This window comes from Pocillopora verrucosa, chromosome 12 (assembly GCF_036669915.1).
Source record: "Pocillopora verrucosa isolate sample1 chromosome 12, ASM3666991v2, whole genome shotgun sequence".
Lineage (NCBI taxonomy): Eukaryota > Metazoa > Cnidaria > Anthozoa > Scleractinia > Pocilloporidae > Pocillopora > Pocillopora verrucosa.
The window spans coordinates 7,064,692-7,086,925 of record NC_089323.1 but is presented as its reverse complement, the minus strand read 5'-3'; the positions used below and the strand labels follow the sequence as shown (position 1 = coordinate 7,086,925).

The 22,234-nt window shown below is 38.6% G+C and overlaps 2 protein-coding genes across 5 annotated transcripts; one reads left to right on the top strand and one right to left on the bottom strand.

Annotated features, from left to right (window-relative positions):
- Positions 1-406: 406 nt before the first annotated feature.
- On the bottom strand, positions 407-22,169 carry LOC136277298 (receptor-type tyrosine-protein phosphatase alpha-like). Of its 3 annotated transcripts, XM_066159196.1 has the most exons (21): positions 21,941-22,169; positions 20,092-20,155; positions 19,828-19,936; positions 19,160-19,305; positions 16,715-16,830; positions 16,250-16,337; positions 15,452-15,528; positions 14,986-15,022; positions 14,440-14,537; positions 14,004-14,123; positions 13,370-13,533; positions 12,967-13,102; positions 7,135-7,284; positions 6,567-6,657; positions 6,208-6,284; positions 5,105-5,239; positions 4,785-4,913; positions 3,604-3,755; positions 2,747-2,882; positions 1,915-1,933; positions 407-1,859 (listed from the first exon to the last, which is right to left on the bottom strand). In XM_066159196.1, the coding sequence occupies exons 1-21, from the start codon at positions 21,947-21,949 to the stop codon at positions 1,660-1,662; spliced, it is 2,253 nt and encodes a 750-aa protein (XP_066015293.1). In that variant the 5' UTR covers positions 21,950-22,169; the 3' UTR covers positions 407-1,659. The 3 variants fall into 3 exon arrangements, with proteins under 3 accessions (XP_066015293.1, XP_066015295.1, XP_066015294.1); XM_066159197.1 differs by having other exon boundaries at positions 1,718-1,933; XM_066159198.1 differs by lacking the exons at positions 16,250-16,337; positions 16,715-16,830; positions 19,160-19,305; ... (1 more) ...; positions 20,092-20,155; positions 21,941-22,169 and adding an exon at positions 15,917-15,968.
- LOC131778717 (P2X purinoceptor 7-like) lies at positions 7,823-11,444 on the top strand. 2 transcript variants are annotated; one of them, XM_066159850.1, is made up of 3 exons: positions 7,823-8,098; positions 8,288-8,414; positions 10,341-11,444. In XM_066159850.1, the coding sequence occupies exons 1-3, from the start codon at positions 7,870-7,872 to the stop codon at positions 10,555-10,557; spliced, it is 573 nt and encodes a 190-aa protein (XP_066015947.1). In that variant the 5' UTR covers positions 7,823-7,869; the 3' UTR covers positions 10,558-11,444. The 2 variants fall into 2 exon arrangements, with proteins under 2 accessions (XP_066015947.1, XP_058951136.1); XM_059095153.2 differs by lacking the exon at positions 10,341-11,444 and adding an exon at positions 8,496-8,968.
- Positions 22,170-22,234: the final 65 nt, after the last annotated feature.

The following is a 22,234-nucleotide window of genomic DNA, read 5'->3' as shown; positions in this document are numbered from 1 at the left end:
TTCTCAAAAAGAAATTTATAATTGAAGATTCGCGTCTCAAAGATAAAGATCGATTTAAAGAACAAATAATGTAAAGAAAACTCCGAGTTGTTTACGGTATCACGTCGCGTTGAACGCGTGCAACGCAGCTCCGTGGCTGAGAGAATTTGGTCATCTATCGCGCGAGTCCGTTCGGGCCAATACTTTCTTTAGCATGCGCGAAAAGCTACACAACGAGCGGAATGCGGGGCATCAAACGAAGGTGACGCTCAAAGTGGATGTTTTAGCTTTTTCATGAGCGATCTTGATCGACAGGTTCTGCACGAACCATGTTTTTGGTAAACAAAATAACAGACAAAAGAGCCCTATTGTTTTCCGCAGCAGAATTCGCTCTCTAAGCTACAGCACATACAACTGATACAATTAATGATTTCGAAGTATATTTATTCGATTTTGTTCTCTTTATAGTGACGAACAAGAGTTACCAGACCTACCAAACTTGGGCACCACTTTTTAGATTACTAAAATGCTTTTGTAATCCAGAACCGAAGTGGTAAAAAGATTTGAAGGTTTAAGACTAAGCCATATTTTGCAGAGTGGGAATTTGGACCTTGAAAATTAGTCTGGAATCTATTGCTATATTGTTTTGAGGACAAAGTCATACCATTTGCTACCGAATGGCAGCAAAGCTGGGGGTAAGGGGTTGTCTTAATAATTAACATTGCATGTTATGCTGAAAAGGACGCTAAGATTACGTTTTCCCCTGATGCTATGCGCTTTCCTCTAAACCTTCCTCATGACTGGAAACGAGTCTGAAGCACAGAATACTACCATGAAAACTTCCCAAGACTCAAATATGGAGCGATGCATATTCAATGGCTCCGAATTTGTTTAATGAAAAATAATTCGTGAGAGAAATTGCGAAAAAACTACGGCTCTCCATCGGAGTCATAGGCTTGAAGTTTCTACATGCTGCAAAAATACCTTATGCACTAGTATGTGTTACAAATTCTGTCTACAAAGGTATTCTACACTTCTATGTGTCGTTTGCATCTTGTAAATTTGACGACTGTTGAAAAAAGTTCTTGCTACAAAAGAAATAACTCTTATAAAAATACCCTTTTGTTCTCTTCGACTGAAAGCCTTTATACAATTGGATGAATAAAATAAGTAATAGCATCAAAAATGAAAAGATTTTCGCGCATGCCTTCTTTGAAGCTATACAAAATATTACATTAAAAATAGCACTACACAAAAATATCCCTTGACTTGCTGTCAGAACATCCCAACAATTATCAAGGGAAAACTTTTTCTACCGGGACATCCCGAGCGCTTGTAAAGGGATGAAACCCTAATGAAACCGTGGAAAAGTCAAGTGAGGTCCAGTTGTAATTACAGAGATTCTAGAATTATGCGTCTGAGCAATTTAGCACCAATTTTAAAATATCTTAACTATTACATCACTTTTCCAAGAAAATACCCATGAGAATTAAACGTTATTGCAGAAACAAAATTAATACCGTGATCGAAACAATCGTTCCTTTCCTTTTAAGTGCACTTGGGAAGCACATTTTAACTTCAAAGAACCACTGCCAACAACTCATGAACTTCACTTCGTTATTTTCTCTTTCCGTACAGGGTTATTTTGGGGGTGTGTCATTCATCGAGAATAAAAGATCACTATATCCATTTCTTGAGTTGTCTGTTCTCTCTATCCGATGAGAAATAGTGCTGAATTCTCCAACAAAAGGGCAGTGAATCTTTTTCATAAATAATGTTAAAGGGCTCTACAAGCTCTCTGAGACAAGAGGCCTCACGTAATGTGCAACACTTTGTATAGCACTTGTCTTGTTTGTGAAGATATTCCAGTATTTTCGCATCACTTGAAGTTCGCATAATCGCTGAAGGAGTCCACAAACAATCGTACCATTTCGTAACAGAACTTGTACTGCTCCTGTAATGGAAAAGACAGTCAAAGATTAGCAAGATGCCGATATGACAAGAATAATAAAGTGTATCCACAGAAATCAATTACCTAATGATTATGCATTCAAAAACTTTAATTTAGTAGTTCCACCTGGCATAAATTGTACAAAACTGTGTCGAGGATCGACAGCGCTGGGTAACAGCAACATGCTTTTCAAGGTTCCACCTTGTGACAAGGAGCAAGGGGAAATGGGTCACAAAATAGCAAGGAGCAAATTGAACTTAAATAACCTAGAGAAAGTAATTGTTGGCTAGAGACGAGAATGGAGAGAAGGGCAAGGGTCTGAAAGAGGTATTATACACCTTACGCCCTTTTGCTCATCAATAATCCCACCCCACTCTGCTCATCAGTAATCATCTTAGGCTTTAACTGATCATTTTCATGCAAAAAATTATCTTTTTAATCACATCTTAAAGCATCTTTACAAGCGGCTCTGTCGTGTGCTTCTTGCAAATATTTTGAACAAATTCTTCAAATTTGTTTTTTACAATCCCTCTTGATCTTCTTCATTTAAAAGCGTCCTTATTCCTAAACTGCTTATCGTTATGTTTTAAATATTTGCTTTCTTGCCATTATTTCATTTTATCGTTTCCTTCAATTTATCACTTCTTTTCTAAAGCGAAAAAAAAGAACGTGACACATCGTGGCATGGATTCGTACAAGAAAAAGAAGATTACGGTCGTAAACTTCGTTTCAGCCGTTATTATATTCCCCCTCAGAGTCACACGACGTTTAAGATGCTTATCGGAATAAAGAGTAACATTATTTGATTTTCCTTACCGCTGTCTGTACCATTAGAGGTCTCTGAGTACGCAAGCGCCGTACGGTCTGAAACATGTCTACTGAACCATCAAGTTTGACCCGCTCCAGCGCTATATTAATAGCGCAGAAAGTGCCAGTACGACCACTTCCATCACTAGAAGAGAGGGAACCAGAGATGAAATTCGTTTCCTTTGCTTATTATGGAATAATAACCAAATTATAAAATATTTCCGTACTAGACAACGTTCAATGAGCCACGTGTTTATGTTTCCTGAAAATATTTAGTTGAAACTATCAAAACTGCCATTCGCAATTCAATTTAAGCCAGTGAGCAAAATCTTAGTTCGCTGCTCTAAATATTCAAATTTGCGAAGTTTAGAACTAGAACACTGACAACAAAATAAATGAGCCTGTTGACGCCTTAAGCAACGTGGGACTGCGCATTTTCCAGCGGATGATTTTTAAATTCAACATAGATGTGGATCTAAAAATTGCACGAACTCATCTTATTTTGCAGATGGAACATTTGAAGAAATTGGTGTCAATCCAGAGAATGGTCAAAATTACCAGATTTGATGGGATCAATGTCATTATTAGAAGAACTACACACCTACCCCTCCCCTAACCCGAAAACAGTCAACTCATAACAAGTTAGGATTAATGTTGGGTTTAGGGAGGGGTAGGTGCGCAGTTGCTCAGTTACTGACATTGATCCGTCTCATTATTAGAAGAACTACACACCTACCCCTCCCCTAACCCGAAAACAGTCAACTCATAACAAGTTAGGATTAATGTTGGGTTAAGGGAGGGGTAGGTGCACAGTTGCTCAGATACTGACATTGATCCGTCTCATGTGATACTTTCAAAGGGTTTACCTGCAGTGGACGACTATTGGTCCATTGCCTGTCTGCTGCTGCACCCTTGTGATACATTTCATCATGTCAAGAAGCCCGACACCATTAAGAGGAATTGAGCGCTCTGCCCAGTCCGTGAAATGAAAATGATAAAGGGTGCGCTCTTCACCGCTCTGCAAGAGAAAGCATTGAATCACGATATTATTGCCCTCTAGGGAAGGTGCCTTTTAAGGCAATTTAATGTTGCAAGCTCGCGATCGGCTATTCGACCGGCCATGTTTGATTTAGAGCTAGAGTGGACGGTAAGGGTAAGGGGGGCGGAGAAAGGGGTGAATTTCTATTAACCCAGCCCCCACCCCTCTCCTTCCTTTAGACCGTCTTTCACCCCCTTGATTCAAATTTCTTTCTCTTCCCAGCCTTCCGCTTCTGTAAAATTAAAAAATGGCCGCTATTACTTTCACCAAGAAAATTCCGAGCCCTCGCTCGCCACAATTACGCCAGCTCTGCAAGCTACGATGTTATCGAATACGATGTTTAAAGCTATCGTGAGCGTGTTTCAATTAGTGTCGTGCGACCAAAACCAAAGTAATAATGACAGACAGTCGGAAAAAGTGAACTATCATGAGGCACCGTTAAGAACTCATGAAGAAAAGCTGGCTTGATCGCTGGCGCGTGGAACTTGTTATCCAAGGGTCCTTTTTCGAGCCTTAACCCTTTAACCCCTAAGAGTGACCAGCTTCTAATTTCTCCTCACAATATCACCCCTGAATCAAACATTAAGGTCATGAGAATTAAGGAAGTGATCACCAACTCATAAAGCTCTTGATCTTTCAACAAATTCTCCTTGTCAGCGCTTCAGGAAATGTATAGAGGCAGTAAGGAGAATATGAACACTGATGTTAGGGTGTAAAGGGTTAACCCCGGCGGTGAGTTATACGTCGCTTATATGCTACGTTCTCTACTGAGACAACTCTGTTCTGGAGACACTTTTTCCAGTCCTCAGGAAACAGCGGCTGATGGTATCAACCGCTGTTTCCTGTATGGAGGTTTCATTACTGGTCAATTTACTGGAACAGTAACGGCATAGGTTCTTCAAACCATAGACATCAAGTTACGCACAATACAGCAAACACACCCATATAGTTTTCCTAAGTTTTCTTTCCATCGTAACGAACGCAAAAAGAAAATGTTTATTTTTTCACCTTTGTGTTCGTAATTTTCAGTTGTCTTCTACAGAAACCATTTCTCAGATCTTCCGCTTCAATCTCGATCATCAACAAACCATAAACAATGAACTCCTCTTTGTGAGGCAAATAAGATGCACAGATTCCCTGAAAACGACAAATGAATGCAGCAAATCAGGTAAATCATGCAAACAAACCAACAAACACACAGACAACTGAAAATTAAAGAGAAGTCTGCACTAAAGCCAAGTAGCCCGCCAACAAAAAATTAAGGAAACGTTGAGTAGAAATTGCACCCAATTAGATATCAGACTTAAAACAAAAATCAACTCCCAAACCTCTTCTCTCTCGTTCTGTGTGCATAACATGACAATGCAATTAGCTTCATATTCCCAGGTCATTCGCCAGAAATCAACGACCGTAGTATCCAACGGGGCCTGAGTGGCAATGAATGCCTCGCGCTGCTGGAAACTCTAAAACAGATAGAAAAAAAAACAACGGAGACGGTGTGGTTGGAATGAAAACAACACACAACTGCCAAAAACATTTATGGGCACTTGTAGTACAAACCGAAACCCGAAGGCTAAGCGTGAGTTCTTCCTATCTCTCTGGTTTTCAAACCAGTCAAGAAAATTCGGTGTTGTACCAGGATAACCCTCTGATTCTGATCATATCTGTAATCGCGAAACTTATTGTCAAACCGTTTCCTGTGTTTATTGTGTTTACGTGTTAATTACCAGTGAGTGTTTGTATGTTTCATTAGTTGTATTGCGTACTTGTGGTTGATGTTTGTATCGTTGCGTGATGTACGTAATTAAGTCGAGTAATTTGTCGCGTTTTGAGTAAAAATTTAGTCCTGTGGACCAATGTTCATATCCACTTTGTGAAAAGCAGCGTCGTCGTTTTCGTTTTTCTCCTGTAAAGCTATGCACCGTTAAGGTATATATTTTGCCGTATTGTGAGTTTATTTGTAAGTTTTCGTTCTCTAATATGTACTTTCCTACTCACGTTTAATACCGTAGGCGTGTAGATGTTTTAAATAAATGATGAACACAATTACGCGTAACTTCGGTTCCAAACTTTAATCTCATTTTCTTCTTATCCTTATTTTCTCTCTTTCTTTTCTTTTGCCTTCGATGCATCATATTTAATAGTTAAAACATGACCCGCCTATATAAGTTTAACCCTTTGACTCCTGAGAGTGATTAGCATCTAATTTCTCCCCACAATCTCACCCCTAAAGCAGACATTAAGGTCACGAGAATAAAGAAAATGATCATTAACTTGGAAAGCTGTCGTTCATCTCACCTTAAGAAATGTGTGGAGGAAACAGTGTGGAGAATATACATACTGATGTTGGGGTGTAAAGGTTTCACTACCTGCTAGTCTATGCTTTTGATATAATTATTAACAATTATTATTTGAATAATGATGTACTCACGTCTACAAAACTTGCGTTTATGTAATCAGACCCCACCATACCCGTGAAAGGCCACAGTTTTACTCTCGACCGATCAACTGGAGAGAAAATAGAACCATATAAAGGTAATGTATATTACGTTTAAGGCAATCTATTTTATTCTCAATTTTTAAAGAAATAAATTGTATTGAACTTCTGGTACAGAAATAAAGCAAAGAAATGATCCGCGCAGATGGAATGAGCTTTAACAATTGCAAAACAAAAACCTGAAAAAATCCAGGCTTCGACGAAATTCGAATCCGTGCATCTCATTAAATCTCCTGGGCGAGTGCCTTTAATTTCTTTATAAATAAGACTCCCTACAAATTATTTCAACTTACATGGGAGTATGGCAAATCTGTTCTTGGATTTATTTTCAGGCTGAGAGGCGCTGATGAATGAATCGTAATCTGAGTCACCCAGGCCAAGGTTCTGCATGATAACATCAACCAATGAGTACATAGTAGTAAAACATTGCTACTACTATTAATAAAATACTGCAAGCGAAAACTCTTCTTCACAAAGCGCCTTCGAAACGAGACAAACCAGGAAAAGGAATAAAAGCACTTTCAATTCCTTAGCTATTGTTTGCTCAGTATGCCTATGTATATCCGTACAAAACTATTAAGATGAAGCCTTGAGCTTCTTTCATCCCTTATTAAAGAAGTTTAAGTTTCCAAAATAACATCGGTTTACACCCTTAAGAAATTGATGAAAGATCGCCCTTAAATACTAAGTGTCACAAGAATCAAAATTCTCGCAGCAGATTACTGCTGAATCAAACATTATGATCAGAAGGAGCTGTATTGTCTCCTGAACGGTGAAACATCAAAACCTCTGCATCCCCAGATCGGTCGGAAGACCCTCTCAAAACTCCACGAAATCTACTGGTTTAAAGAAGTTTAATACCTTGAATTCCACCACCAGAAGCGAATCTCCACTGTCTGGATCAATGGTGTTAAGAACACGCAAATTCTCTGGTAGGTCACGCACTGCAAATTCTGTACTGCCACATGTGACATACTCCACCAGAGCGTCATGGATAAATACGTACTGGGCCTGTCGTAGAAAGATTAAACAAATGAATAAATAAATAAAACCGTCCACGTCTAAGAAATCATTATATCAGAAGTCCTTCCAAAGGAACCAGTCATTATTTATCGCACGTGAGGGGGGGCCTGAGGACCTTTCTATTGAGAGGAAGAGGGAGGGGGATCACATGGTTTTCAACGGAAACGGACGGTGATCAGTCAGTATTCATGGGGGGTGGGGGTTCTCATGGTTTTAAGGGCAGACAAGGGGATCAGTCAATATTTATCGAGGGGGGGTCTGAGAGTCTTTTATTCTAGAGCCTATGGGCATTAAAGGAGAACTGAAGCCAAAAATTGAGTTAATTTCTTTCGATAGCCAAAGTGACGAAATTCTCGATTTCAAGCGTTATTTGTGCTAAATGTGTCTTACCTTGGAGAAATATTTCTTTAAAGTTTGTATTTTCGCGCTGTTTCGGCTTTCAAACCGTGGGCACCAATTTTAAATCAGCGGTCTTCCAAATGAGCCTGTGACGTATGTTATGGGGATCAATTAAGAACGTGTTATCGTTCAGCTAAGTTTTAATACAAATTGCGTCTTCGTCGACCCTTCGTTATGAGCGGAATAGAACCATTTCAGTTCGAACCAGTATATCAGCCTGGAGAAGAACCACCTCAGGAAGAGAGTGTAGGACAGGAGGTAGAAGCCCACGAAGAAGACAATACTTCGAGGATGGGAAACACCGAATGGTGTTTGTGCGGCGCTTGTGCGCTTATGCCGGTGGCAAATGAATGTTACTGCTGCCAAGAACTAGAGGAGCTTAATCAAAAGTTCGACAATTCAGGTTTGTACTTATTATGTGATTATTCTCACGAGTATTTTGTTTGAAGCGACCGCTTCTCTGCTAAGAGTGACAAAAGGTGGACAATTGCAAACTCGATCTTAGTTGTAATTGCAATTACAAGGTCTGATGGATGAAAATTATTGAAACAGTGAGGGAAATAAAATGTTAAGACTTTTTTCTTCTTGATAGGTGTTAGATGTATAACAGAACATCCGAAATTTGGTATTGTGTGCCTGGACACGGATGTTTTGAGCACGGCATTGGTTGCTATCCACAATGCGCGGCTCAATCCAATTCCCGACCCTATCGTCAACAGGTAAACTGTCTTTTTCTTTCTTATTTTGTACGCGTAATTAAGTCAATCGCTTTTGTGACTTTATATCCTCTTGTTCTCTAGAACTTGGCGTTTGGCAGCCTACAGACAATTTACTTGGTGGGCACATGGGGTATTAGGAAAAAACCGGCGGAGAATCGTGCCAGCATGCGTCGTCACGGCCATACGTAAAACATTTCCAGAAGAGAGTGGTAATTACGTGGGGTTTCGAGAAGCAGATCTGGAACTTTGAACTTTATCCGTAATGTCCTTTAATAATGATTAGTAACATATCCTTTGCGTGTATAACACCAGAGGCTCTTCTTTCCTTATGTTACGGTTTCTTTCTAAAATTTGCGTGAAATATACAATTACTTATCGAGGATATGAATTACTAACACATTTCTGCATAGTGATTCAGTCAAAAGCCATGCAGAGCCAAACGAATGTCATCCCTACTGCAGTTATTAAATTATCCACATTGCCAGGGATAGCTGCGTGGCCTGAATGAAATAAACCTCAAACCTAACTTTGATTGCTTTTTGCTACGATGATTGCTTTTATTTTCATTTGATTGTGTTATTGACAAAGTTGTTGTATTTAATTATTCAAAAATCTCGAAGTATGATTAGCAATGACATCTACTTTAGGAGGGCGGGGTTTGCTGGCAATGTTTACAGGAATGTGTGGTGCTGTGACTGTTGCACTCCTCTCTTGTGGTTTTAAGCATTTTCTCTCTACAATGGCATTAAGCATTGGCTTGAGATGATAATTGGTTGTCTTCTCAAATATGGGCTTCGCCACCCATTCTTTTGTATTTTTCGGAAACACCACCTTATATTGCAGCTCCCCTTGGTTGGCACCCCTGGATACAGTGGCTTGTTGTCTACCAGTGTTGGCATTATGGTCTAGGGCTGCCAACTGAGTTCGAGCAACCATGCCATTATAAGAGAAGTGCTGCCGTTTGGGTGCATATTTGGTCTGCACACTATGGTACACCTCTAAATTGCCAGTATGACAACTTAGTGTTAGTTGCTGAATGTCCTTCAACAGATTTTTATCGAATACAACCTCCTTCAATGCATTATGAGCAGAGGAGCCAGGTCTAAGCCACCTTTTAGTTCTTGCGATAGCTGGAGGGATTGGTTGGTGGGCACATTCCTCATACAGGTCAGCTGAATCCCAGGAGTGGATATTGGCAGTGTGATAGACAATGGATATCCACTTCTCTCTCAACATCTCCTTGTCTCCCCCACATGTTTTGGCACACCACCAAAGGTGGTTTGAGATGGATCTGATCCAGAGAGAGAGATCAGCACATTCTCTCTTCTTTGCTTTTTCAGTTAACTTTTTAGTTATACTCTTGGAAAGGTGCCACACATCAAATTGATGATCAACTTCAGGGAAATTTCTTTTCATGTCAGCCCTAATGCCCACATGACGGTCAGTTGCAACAACCATAATTTTCCCCCCTTTTTCATAGATGTTTTCCATACAGCGTTTAAAACCCTCTCTTTCCATGGCATTGCTATTATTTACTTCACTGACCTGAACAACCTTGAAGTCAACAATCTTATCAGTTTTCTGATCAATCATGGTATATGTCCCATATTTTGCATTATGGCCAGGACTGTCACAACGCCCATCCCCTGAAAGCCACAGATCTCGCCCCCCTACCTCAGAAAAAGTGGAATTTTGTTCTTTAAGCCAGAACTCATTGATTACGGGTAATAAGTACTTGTTTTGAATATTATAAAATGTTTTCTCACTGAAAATTTTCAAATTTAAGATATCTGCCAAAGATGCTACTTTTGTAAAGGTAGAGCCACTGAGCAAAATAGATGATGACAGCAACAAATTTCCAGCTGCCATCCCCTCAAGCATTGGCTGGCTTTGCCAGGAGTACTTATGATTATTCGTACATTCTAGGGTGACAAATAGTTGGCTTCCTTGTGTGGATTGGTTCCTCTTAATCACAACTGCACCACACTCAGGACAGTACTTAAACAATTTAAATAGCTCTTGTTTAAATACAATGTATTTGGTATCATCCTGTGGCTTTTCGCATTTTGTTTCCCCTTGGTGTTCGTTGTCTGATCCTGACAAGTTCGAATCATCTGAATCTTCCTGTTTTGTGGGAAGGTAGATGCCATCTTTTCTTGGAGAGACTTCTGGGGAAGCAGCAGCTTCAGTTGCTTCTCCCTTGTTATCTTCAATTTCAGGAAGGAATACCTCTTCAGTCTGGGTGCTGCTTTCTGAAACATCAACCTCGACTTGGGTGTCAGTAGATTTCATCATTAAATGAAGACCACGAAGATTGACTTGGATCCCAAAATCCACACCCTTGTTTGGCAAATTCACCTGCACTGCTTGTGACTCAACCAACGTGCTTTTAGGCCCTAAATCATGTGGGAATGGATATGATGGGCTGTCTGAGGTTGATGTACTTGCTCCACAATTCACTACATCAACAGGTGCAGGCTGTTCTAAAGCTGAAGCTGCATGTTCTTCAATTCCACAACTAGGTTGTGCAGTGATAGAGGCTATATACTATAACAGAAAAAATATTAACTCTGTTATGGTATGGGTTAGTGACCCTTTGAGAGAATGAAAAATGTGGGTATGAGGGATAAACTATGCTACTATATGGTTACACAACGATTCAATGGGATTTTCTTGGAAAATATAACACCTGACCCTGCCCTCCTTTGGTTGAAAGCCTGCACTGGTTTTAACTTAGAATTTCCAGTTGTATTAAGTTTTTATTCACATAGAGGTAAAGAAGGTTAAAAGAATTCATTATTTAAAGAATAATATCCACAACTTACATATAGTCTATTTGTACTAATTTTATTCACCTGCTAGTTAACAAGGGACAGGTATAATGTTCCTAGAATTAAAGAATAATCACTTTATTCTGAAACAATTTAATTTTGTTTACCTACTGGTCAAACATTTTCAGGAGAGATGAAGTACAAAGATGACTCAGAAAAAAAAAACATGAAACTAGAAGGAATTCCATGGCAGGATATTGTTTTGCTTAAGGAGAAGAAATACTTTTCTGTGAAAATTTAATGTTTCTCAATGGAACCTATTCGGGTGATATCCCTTAAGATATAAATTGTTATTGCCCTCAAACTGCATTCACCTTTCAATTTTTTTTTTGTATCAATCATGCATAAATGATGAGCAGCTTCAAGAGTTTGCAACAACCCAAGCTTTGCAACAACCCAACCCAGATACAAGAGAGTAATTCGCGATTCACTTACTTCTTTTCTGACTTTCTCTTCTGAACGTTTCTCCGATGAAAGTCGAGGTCTTTTTGATGGTCTCCGATGCGAAAAAACCGTGGGTATTGCACCTGGTTTTAGCGTAGATCTGGGTTTCAAACCAAGAATTTCTGCTTTCAAGTCTCGTTCGTAGCAGTCAGGTGTAAAATGTTCTGAGCACAGCCTGGAGTTTTTCGAAACGACCAGATCCGCTCGTGAGATCTTTGCCAGCCACTGTGATCGTAGAGCTTCATCCCTCGGAAAGCAATGGTAGGATATACCAGTTGTGTACCTCGAGTCGTTGTTACAATCGAACGCCGCGCAGTATACCATTTTTTAGCTCGAAAGTAATCGAAGTAAATATAGCAACGAGGGCTACTCAACCGCCAAGAACAGATAGAAGAATAAACTCAAACAACTCGGGCTTCCGTATTTGTACATCCTTTCTTGCGTAAGCCAAGAATTTAACCCATTATAGAAAACTTATAAACCAAAGTTCAACACGAATTTCAAAATTTTATTTCGTTTTGGACTTCTTGCGACATTGTTAACAGCGTGCGTTATCGTACATGCCATTGCAAAATCCAGACTACAAACGCGTTGCAAACTAATGTTAAAAAAGGTAAATAACAAAAAATGGGAAACAGAATGGAAGATGAAATATCTTAAATTACCAGTATGTAAGAAAAATTAAAGTGGAGACCCTATTCCGAAAACATCGAGGTCAATCCAAGTATAAAAGATGCGCCGCACATGATCTGGACACGTAACTACGTTTCAGAGACACAGGGTTACGAAAGCCAAAATATTTTTCTCTTACACAATCCCTGGACAGAAGACCAATTTTCTTATATGAGAGGCGATTGAATCATTTTTTGCTTCACCTTGCACAATCTTTACTCCTGGAAAACCACAAATTCTTTCCCACGAGCAAGCCGCAGTTCTGAATTCAACTTGCCTGTTTCTTGCTGTGTTTACCTTCATCCCCATAACCTACGTCACACGCTACAAAAAGAACCGCTGACATTCGTGTTCTGAGCCGACGTACCACAGTCAAATGTCGAGCCAATTATCACTAAAAACCCTTCGTTTTCTGGATGAAAACTGTCGTTAGAGGGAAAAAAAATGACGGAAATTTGTTCCATCATACATAAATGTACGATACACGGTGAAAAAAATTACATGAATTTGGACTTCAGTTCTCCTTTAAGTATATTTTAAGTGACACAACTAAATTCCTCCGATCCCTTCCCCCCCCCCCCCCCCCGCGTTAAATTATGTCATACCTCTGTCTGCACCATGGCGCTTCTCTGTTGACGGATATGACAGACAAAACCATAGATGTCTACCACCCCCTCAGCATCTATTTGGTCCAACATGGCGTCAAGTACAATGTATGTCCCAGTGCGTCCTACACCAGCACTGCAAAATAAATGGCACAGGCCAATAAATATCTTTTATCATAACAACAGTGTCTCTACGAAGAGGAAGAAGGATACAAAAACTTCCAATACAAAATATAAAACAGGTTAAACGCAAATTTAAAAAACAATTTTCCTCTTCGTCTATTTTTCAAGGGAACTTTGCCCGTCTACCTCGCCGCAATGTTTCGACTCATTTCTGTGGCTGTCGTTAGAGCGTAACGGACGACAGCTGCGAAAAATTATTTCCAATGTCCCATCTCATTACCTGCAGTGGGTCAAAATGGGCCCAGAATCCTCTGGCACAGAGGCACGGACCTTCTTCAGGAAAGCAAGCAAGGAGGTTGCGTGGGTAGGGACCCCCTGATCAGGCCAAGCCGTGAAGTGATACTGTATCACCTCACGGGCGCGATACTCGGCTGTGTCTGAGGTCTAAGAAAGATAAGAAGGAAAGTCAGTATTCTAGCTTATATGCACCTTAGTCAACTCGCAGTTTCCCTGTATTATCCTATGTAGCTGGGTAGATATCTTGTACTTTTTTTACACACGTACTTTAAAACGAGCTCACAGATCTCAGACTTCAACTGTCCAAGAAATCATTGAATCACAAACGGATTGACAGAACGACTAACTGACTGACTCACCGCTGACTGACTGTTTTAGTCACTAACTTATTGTCTGACTAACTGACTGGCTGACTCATAGAGTGACTGATCGACTGGCTCACTAGCTGATTGACAGACTGACCGACTGACTCACCGACTAACTGTCTGGCTGACCTCCTCAGAGACTGACTCAATGACTGGCTGACTCAACTGAATAAATCATTCACGGACTCATATAGGCTCACTGACCATCTCACTGAAAGCAACGTAGGTACAAATAATCCAAAACAAACTCACCATCTGAACAGAAAACTTTCTAATCACATAGTCAGCAAGTTCTTCCTCATCACCCGGAGAAACCAGGACAGGACCGTACATTTCTGGACTGGCGCTCGGCCAATACTTCAGACACTTTATCTAAAGACAAGTATTCTTGATTTAAAATTCTACTTGCATTCTGAGTGGTTCTTTCTACATATGACCTATGTATTTATCGGGATTGCCTTGGTGGCAGTAGGAGTTTAGTATCCCAAAGTCACAATCACAGGTTTTCTTGCTATAAAAAAAAAACGTTTTTTGTTCTCTTATACCTTTTCTTAGGAAAAAACACTCCCTCTAAGGCGACAAGCATCACTGCACTGGCGTGCAGTGTCAATCAAAGCTCAACTACGTTCAGGCCCAGTCTCTGTCATACTATCAAAATAAAGTTCAGTTTAAATGTAGTTTAACCTACCCGTCCTCCTTCCACCATGTTTGTAACCATGACAATGATACAAACGCCTTGGTCCCAGACCGTTCGCCAGAAGTCTCCAAATGTGCTAGCAACAGGACCTGAAATGTATGTAGAAGACGTGATTAGAAATTGCCAGCGCGGAGCGGAATGGCAAAAGAGGGGGGGTGGGTGGGTCAGAGAATTGTCTCGTACCCCATATGTGGCACTATGGTCAAGAGCTGTTGTCGAGTCCTGAGGTCAAACCTCAGGTGAAAGGAAAAATAAAGGCCTCGTTAACGCCTCATAACCCACGTCCGTCTCTGATAGCTTTTGATCTCAAACGAGCAAAACTGGGTGGGGGATCATTTCGTTGGCGTCCAGCCTACATTTACTTTACAAAAATTCCTTAATAATTGGTAGCGTCCTAGAATCCATGACAAAAACCCAACTGCTCAAGTAAATATTATGAGTGAACGTTCAGCATCATTGATGGCAATCGAGTGGGACATTCCCATGGCAAAGGTAGGTTGTTCCATCGAAGCAGAAAGAACACAAAGAAACTCAAACCTTGTGTAGCAATGAACTTGCAGTGATGATTGTAACCCTAAAAATAAAAAATAAACAAATAATAGTCAATAAGGAACTTATCAGGTAGTCCAGTTAACATTGTCAGGCCGGGAGAGACCTGAGTGCAACTCATGGGAGATACTTCACAACCTTATTTTTGCAACTGTGTACAATTGTTATCGTTGCTATAACTGCTTCAAACCTCACACCTTAGTCCAACGCTCATAACACCCAAATATCAGTTTGAATATTCACCATGCTGTGCACGACATAATTCCTATCGAACTGACAGAGAGAATACTTAATAATCAAGAGCTTCTGTAGTTGGCAATCATTTCCTTAATCCTCATGGCCTGAAGTTTTGATTTGGCAATGATCACGAGAGGAAAAATTAGATACCGATCATTGTAGAGGAATAAAGGTTTAAACATATCGTTACGGTTGTTATTTTTGTTGTTGTACTTACATCAATGAAGTTGGCATTGATGTAATCACTTCCTGGATAACCATCCAACTCCACTAATTGCACCCTCGTGTGGTCATCTGCAAATGAGTCAAAGAAGAGCAACACAATTGTAACGGTTGGCCTGACGTGAAGTTTATCAAAAAGCCTAATGCCCGACAAATATACACTCTTTCAGATAGTTACCAATTATTTACCGAAGTGGAGGTGAATAGTAGTGGATATTCACCGAGCCACGAAGCGGCGAGGTAAATATCCACCACTTTCACTTAACACTGAGGTGAATAATTGTTTTATTATATACCACACAGCAACCAAAAATATAGTTTCTCTATTTCAGTACACCAAAAATGTTAGAAATTAAATTTTTGACGCGCGATTTTGTCTCTTCGGCTGCGCGGGAGGTGAATAGTACTCCCTAAGCGCTTTCGAACTAGCCAATCAGCGTGGGCGAAAAGCACTATTCACCTGTGTGGTATATTCTTATGCGTATCATACGCAGTGCCTGCCACGTTTCATTTTGTTCCTGTAACAAAAGGAAAGGGAAATTATCTTAATTCTTAACGGAAATAAATAATTGTATGACCCAAGAAATAGTCATAACGAAATACCTGAGTAACTGAGATTCGGTAGTGATAAGGGGTAGGGGGTAGGGGGTAGGGGGTAGGGGGTAGGGGCAGAACCCTCTCTCCCCTCTCTGGCTTTCTTTCTTTCTTCTTTTTTTTTTTTGTTGGTAATTTTGGGCCACTTTTAGTTAAATTATAGAGATTAGCTTCTGGTTATATGGTATACTGGACTTGCATGGAATAATGTTCTTGTATCTGTTCTTGGCTTTATTTTCTGGTCTCTGGCTGCTCTCCCATGTGAAGTTTCCTGGTACCCGGATGGACTGCAGTTGGAAAATCAACAAAAAAATCAGAAGTTATGATTCAGCGTACAGCTTATAACAATAAGTGGGGTTTGACCCAACGAGTAGGTTAATAAGCTGCCGGAGACAAGTTCTTGGTCAATGGAAATGAGGAAAAAAAAAGAGAGCGAAAAACGGCAAGAGTCTGGGTTAAAGGAAGTCCTCTGTTACTCTCCTCAGTTCCCCTTCTTTTTCACCTCGCAACCTCCAATTTCTCGTCTGCCCCCTCGAGCTCAAACCGAAATCCTTGAAGAGAACTGACGACCAAGTGTAATGATGAGCGATCATTCTCAGAGGATGACGTTTATCTATTGGCAAAAATGACTTCTGTAGAAATTCACCCTTAGCTACTAACTCACCACAAACTCTTCTCTAAATGCCTTGTTGCCATCAGCTTGATTGATTTCACAGTATTCTCTCAGCTTTTCAATAGGAATGGGTTTGATTGTTACAAACTTTCCTGGACCCACTACATCTGCAAATTAAATGAAACAAGATTTTATGTAACACGTGATACATCCATTTAGGAACGTCCAGTGATTTCTATATCACCCATCATAATGACTGCAGGATCTGCCTGACTTAAAAAAAAAGTATACACATTTTCATCGCTCAAAGGTAGATGAATTTTTCAAACTTTAGCTATAAGTTTAAGGTTAATATGATAACTCTAAAAAAACGATTGGCATCCCTTTGAATTTTTGGATTTGGTGAAGACCAAACGACTGGGTGGAAAGTGTGTGACACCAGAGTGTGGTAATCAACTGACTAACCAGACTGATTGATCAGCATTTTTTCTCCACAGAAATAAAGGTATTCTTTCTCCAAGATTGACTGTCTTTTTTGTGCACTCTTCTCCCGGAAAAGGCTATTTTAACCTTTAAACCTAAGCTTTACCTGAATTGCCATGTGGGTCATTCAGATTGGCCAACTGGGTCTTAAGTTTAATGTATTTTTCTTCAGCGAATACACCCGACCACTACTGTTTGTTAGATGATACGGATTTTAAATTTATACAAATTTACTCTACTTTATTGCTGAAAACACCATCTTGTTTTAAGGGCTCTTTGGTTTTTAAGGCCTTTTAGAACATTTTTATCATAGATTTCATTTCTTACTTGCTTTAAATCACAAGTAAAGTTTAAAGTTACTTCTACCTGTTTGTAAAATTTTTAAAGTCAATCAAGGTTCGTAGAAAGTGTACAGGGAGAATTAGCGACACAACTTTGTCCAACCGCAAAAGTTTCAGCATTCTTGATTTGTGTGTATGTCAATATCTCTTCTATTTCAACAGGAATGCAACAGTTGGCACCTTCTATAACTCACTGCAATGAATAACTGAAAATAAAAGGTTTCTTGTGGTTCATTCAAATAAGACAATGATGGATAATAAAATTTGTTTAATAAAGTGCAAATTTATTCATTATTTAAAGCAGTTCAATTCCTGTTGTTTGTAATATCAAGGAGCCTCATTTAAGTATACTTTTACTGCAACACAGCATTTTATTCACAAATGGGATAATTCACTCTAAGATCAAATTCTACAGTGTTCAGGTAAATTATCGCAAATTTGATAATTAAACAATCATTTGATAAATTAAAAATTTAAAAGAATCATTATTTAGAATATTTATCAATATATTCTTATATTCCTCATATTGGAGTGAATTGTTTATTCTTTTCAATCGACCCATCAGAAGTTGGGTTCCTTCATCTGAGAACTTTAAAGTCTTGCAAACATTAATTAAGAAAAAAAAACAATGTTCTACAATGGAACTGTTTTATCAATTATAATTGCTATTAAGAAAGGTTTGACCTTTCAACTAATCCAGTGGCTGTCACAAAATTTTCCAGAGGAAACCTTAAACCCATTAATCCCTAAGAGAAAATGATCTCCAATTTAAGAGGCTCTCAATTGCCAAACAAATTCTGATATTGTCAGTATCATGGAAAATTTTACGAGCACAGTTTGGAGAATACGAATACTGATGTTGAGGTGTAAAGAGTTAAGAGTAGAATCTCTGGGCTTCACCGCCAACTATAGTATTTCAAACTTCCCTACTGGCACCATGTCATGGTCACACCTTTGTTATTAGTCAGGTGTTAGTTGCAGCCAATTTTTAACCCTAATGAATTTGAAGCTGGGTTCTCCAAATTTTACATTTTCTATTGTTCCATTAGTTCCATACTGAATCTTTACACCTGAACTACGTTGACCAGTATTGTAATTAACATTACTTGGTATAAGGGTTTTTAAAATATCATGTTTTTTGTTAAATCAATTATTTCCAAAACTCTGCACTTGTAAAAAGCTTTAATGGCAATTCTCATTGTATGTACAACAGCAATAACGAAGAGAAGTTTATCAATTTCAAATTATAAACATGGATACTTTCATTGTAATAAACAATATTTTTGGAAAAATTGAATTTCATCTTACAGAATTAAGATTATTAAATTTATATTTCATGCTACAATCAATTTAACACTTTAAGTTAGGACCAAGGCACCATAAAGCAATTTCCAATTACTATCTAATTAGGCTATATGTTGCCTTAATATCTATGTCAAGCACACAATGGCGTTTGTTTTTTCCTGGTTTTTGGAGGCAATTTCTCCTAAAAATCCTGAAATAAAAAAATCTACACTAAGCAAAATCTATTGATCACCTTATTGCAGCAGATAAATCTCCCATCACATAATCCCAAATGGTGGGACAATCCTTGACTGAAGATCTGTAGCATGCATTGTACAAAATACAAATCAAGAAGCTTTCCATACGAGCTAAACACATGATTCCGAACCTTTTGATCCATGTTGCCCTTGAAGATACTTGATCCCAGGCACACAGTCTAGAGAGTCCTTATCTCCTATCCCATTGTCATTAGAGCTAGCCACAGCATAACGATTGTTCTTGAGTTCTGTGGAATCTCTTCGTCTTCTGTGTTTTCTGTTGATTAAATTCAATGAACTCTGATAAGAGTCTAAAATTTTCCCCCATCCATGGTTTCAGAACTGGCATACAATCACAAACAAGTTAAAACTTCACACTAACATCACAACATTCAAAGCACCTCTCAATTCTCTTAAACTAAAGATGCCTACTTCCAGAAATCTGAAATCTTGTTACATTGTGGGAAATTCAAATGTAGTGGAGAAAAGTGGCAATAGGCCATTTTACAGTTGTGTACTAAGTTGCAAAGCCTTTGATTTGGAGTGAGGCTGAAGGTGACCATGTTGTGATAGTCAGACCAGTATCTAGTTAGGGTGATAACAAAGTAATTTACATTTGAAAAGCAGCAACATTTGTATCATAGCAAGGTCACCCTTAACCTCACTCCTGTTCAAGGGCTTGGCAACCAAGCACGCAACTGTAAAATGGACTATTACCCAAATGGATCTCTGCCACCTAGCCACATCTAAATATTTGTCATTTCTACAATTAAATGGAAGTATAAACTGGACATCTTACCTTATAATTAAAGTAATAATGATGATCGCAAAAGCCAAGATTATTATCCCAGCAAAAACTCCACCATACAATGATCCAGTGTCCACTCCAGTATGTTCTGCCACATCTCCTGGAGCAAGTACAATGATCAAATCAATTACAAAACTCACAATATTGATCATCAAACAATAGTTTAACATTATATTTTTTAAGGTACATGTAGCTAGTTGCACAGGGTTCTGTTTACAGTTTAAGACATGATAGAGTATATATCTCCAGCCTAACCTGGTGTTTTGTTGTAAATGACTGGAGAGCTGACCTCTCCTGGATAACTAGTAAAAGCTTGAACCTGTTGGGGGAAGAACACATCAGAAGCATCATTAATAACAGTTGATTAAGAAGGATATTAGATATTTTGTGAATTTAATCTCTCATCTCAGTCATTAGGTAAATATAACACTTTGAGCTCTAAGAGTGATTGGCATCTAATTTCTCCCTACAAACTACATTCCCTTGAATCAATTTTCAGGTTACTAGTCAGAATAAAACAAATGGTCAAGATCTAAAGAAGCTTTTGATTGTTAGGAATGTACACTGTCCTTGTGAACTGAATTCCCAGTTTTCTGGGAATTCCTTGGAATTCTCAAAAATTCCCAACTATGCAAATAACCCTTGGGAACTGAATTTCCAGTTTTCTGGGAATTCCTAGGAATTCTCAAACATTCTCAACTATGCAAATAAGCTCTGATTTGAAAAGCTTGGAATTACTAGGAATTTCTGGGAAAGGAAGACACCAGTTTTGTGAGGACTTTGAATTCCTAGGAATTCTCAGCTATATAATTTACAGAAATTTCTGGAAATTGAATTTGAGGCAATTTAAATACCCTGAGGTCTGCATAAATTTCAATATCTTGAATGTGAAGGTTTTAAGAAAAGGAGTAATTTTAGAGGCTTAAAACTTTGGCTCAATCAAAGGTATGCTATACTAAATTTACCAAGAGATATACATACATGTATATGATTATAACTTAAAGATCATGAAATTTATTATCCAAACTTAAAGTTTTAGTAAATCTCCACATCAGTATGGATTTTCTCATGAAGCAGCATTTAACTACGTTAAATGCAAATTGCCAATTAATCCAATGTACTCATATCACAAATCTGCTTTCTAACCTCAAAGGACTTTTGGATTCCATGATCATAAAAGTTTTTATTGTGAGGTGCAAAATGTCTCATGTTCACAGATGTGCCAAAATCACCAAATGTTCATCAGCTGTTCCTTGGTTACATTGTCACCTACACTTAAAGAACTTTGCTAGTTATGAACATAAGTTACTTCCCTAACCTACATTACTGGTTGCCTTTGTTAGAAAACCTTGTAACAGTCAAGCTCGGTTGCCTCAAACATTGTCAGAGACTTTTTGTTCTCATTATTTTTAGTAGAAATTTCATGCCTTAGACAAACAAATTCAACACCTAATTAATCTTTATTTTTTTTCATGATTGTTGTTATTGTTTCTTTTTTCAGTTTTTTAATCTGTTTTCGTGACTGATTGCTGTTTTTATTCTCACAAAACATTTTTGTAAGAGTTCCAATACTTGTGGATCATCCGCACATTTCGCAAACATTTGGCATGCAGACAAGACAGGGGTAGTCAATGTTCCCTTTGAGAAAAAAAAAAAACTTTTAAATGACCTCTTCAATTTACTTTATTTGAAACTTTGATCTGAAAATATTTTCAAAACAAGACTTGTTAGTAGTGAGAAGTACCAACCAAGTTTCCTTTCATAACTTAATTTCTTAAATGTCCCAATCACTGGACATCCTAAAAAATATTACTTCTTTTTTATTTTTGGTGCAAAATACAAGTCCTTCTTTGTATACAAATGAAACGTGCAAGTCAAACTTAAATAATAACAGCTCTAAAGTTTACTTGTTGTTCTTCTCTGACTCAGCTATCAACAAAATTGTTTTATACTTCGGACAGTGCATAGCCATTTGTGGACCAGAGTTCCAACGCACCTCTGTAATCACATATTTTTGCTTCTATCTTTTATTTTATAAAAATGAGGGTAAAAAGACGATTTGTAATGGCATTAAAAATTGTGATTGGCTTGTGTTATTTCTCACCTTTGCCATGAACACAACTCAAGTGTGTTTTGAGTCTTAGTTTCCTCGACAACTTTCGCCCACAAATCGTGCATTTGTAGTACGATCGATTCTTGTCGATTATTTCTACATAGAGAGAACTCAAATCATTATTTATATCACCATCAGAACATGGATCTAGGTATCCATCGCCCAGAAGCAGAGAACAAGTCGGTCAAAAATCAGAATAAAATTGTGCTCTTCTCTTAACATTGCAATCAGGCCAGGTGGCGGATTCACTTTGCTAGCCAATGACAATTCCTAAAAGATCCACGT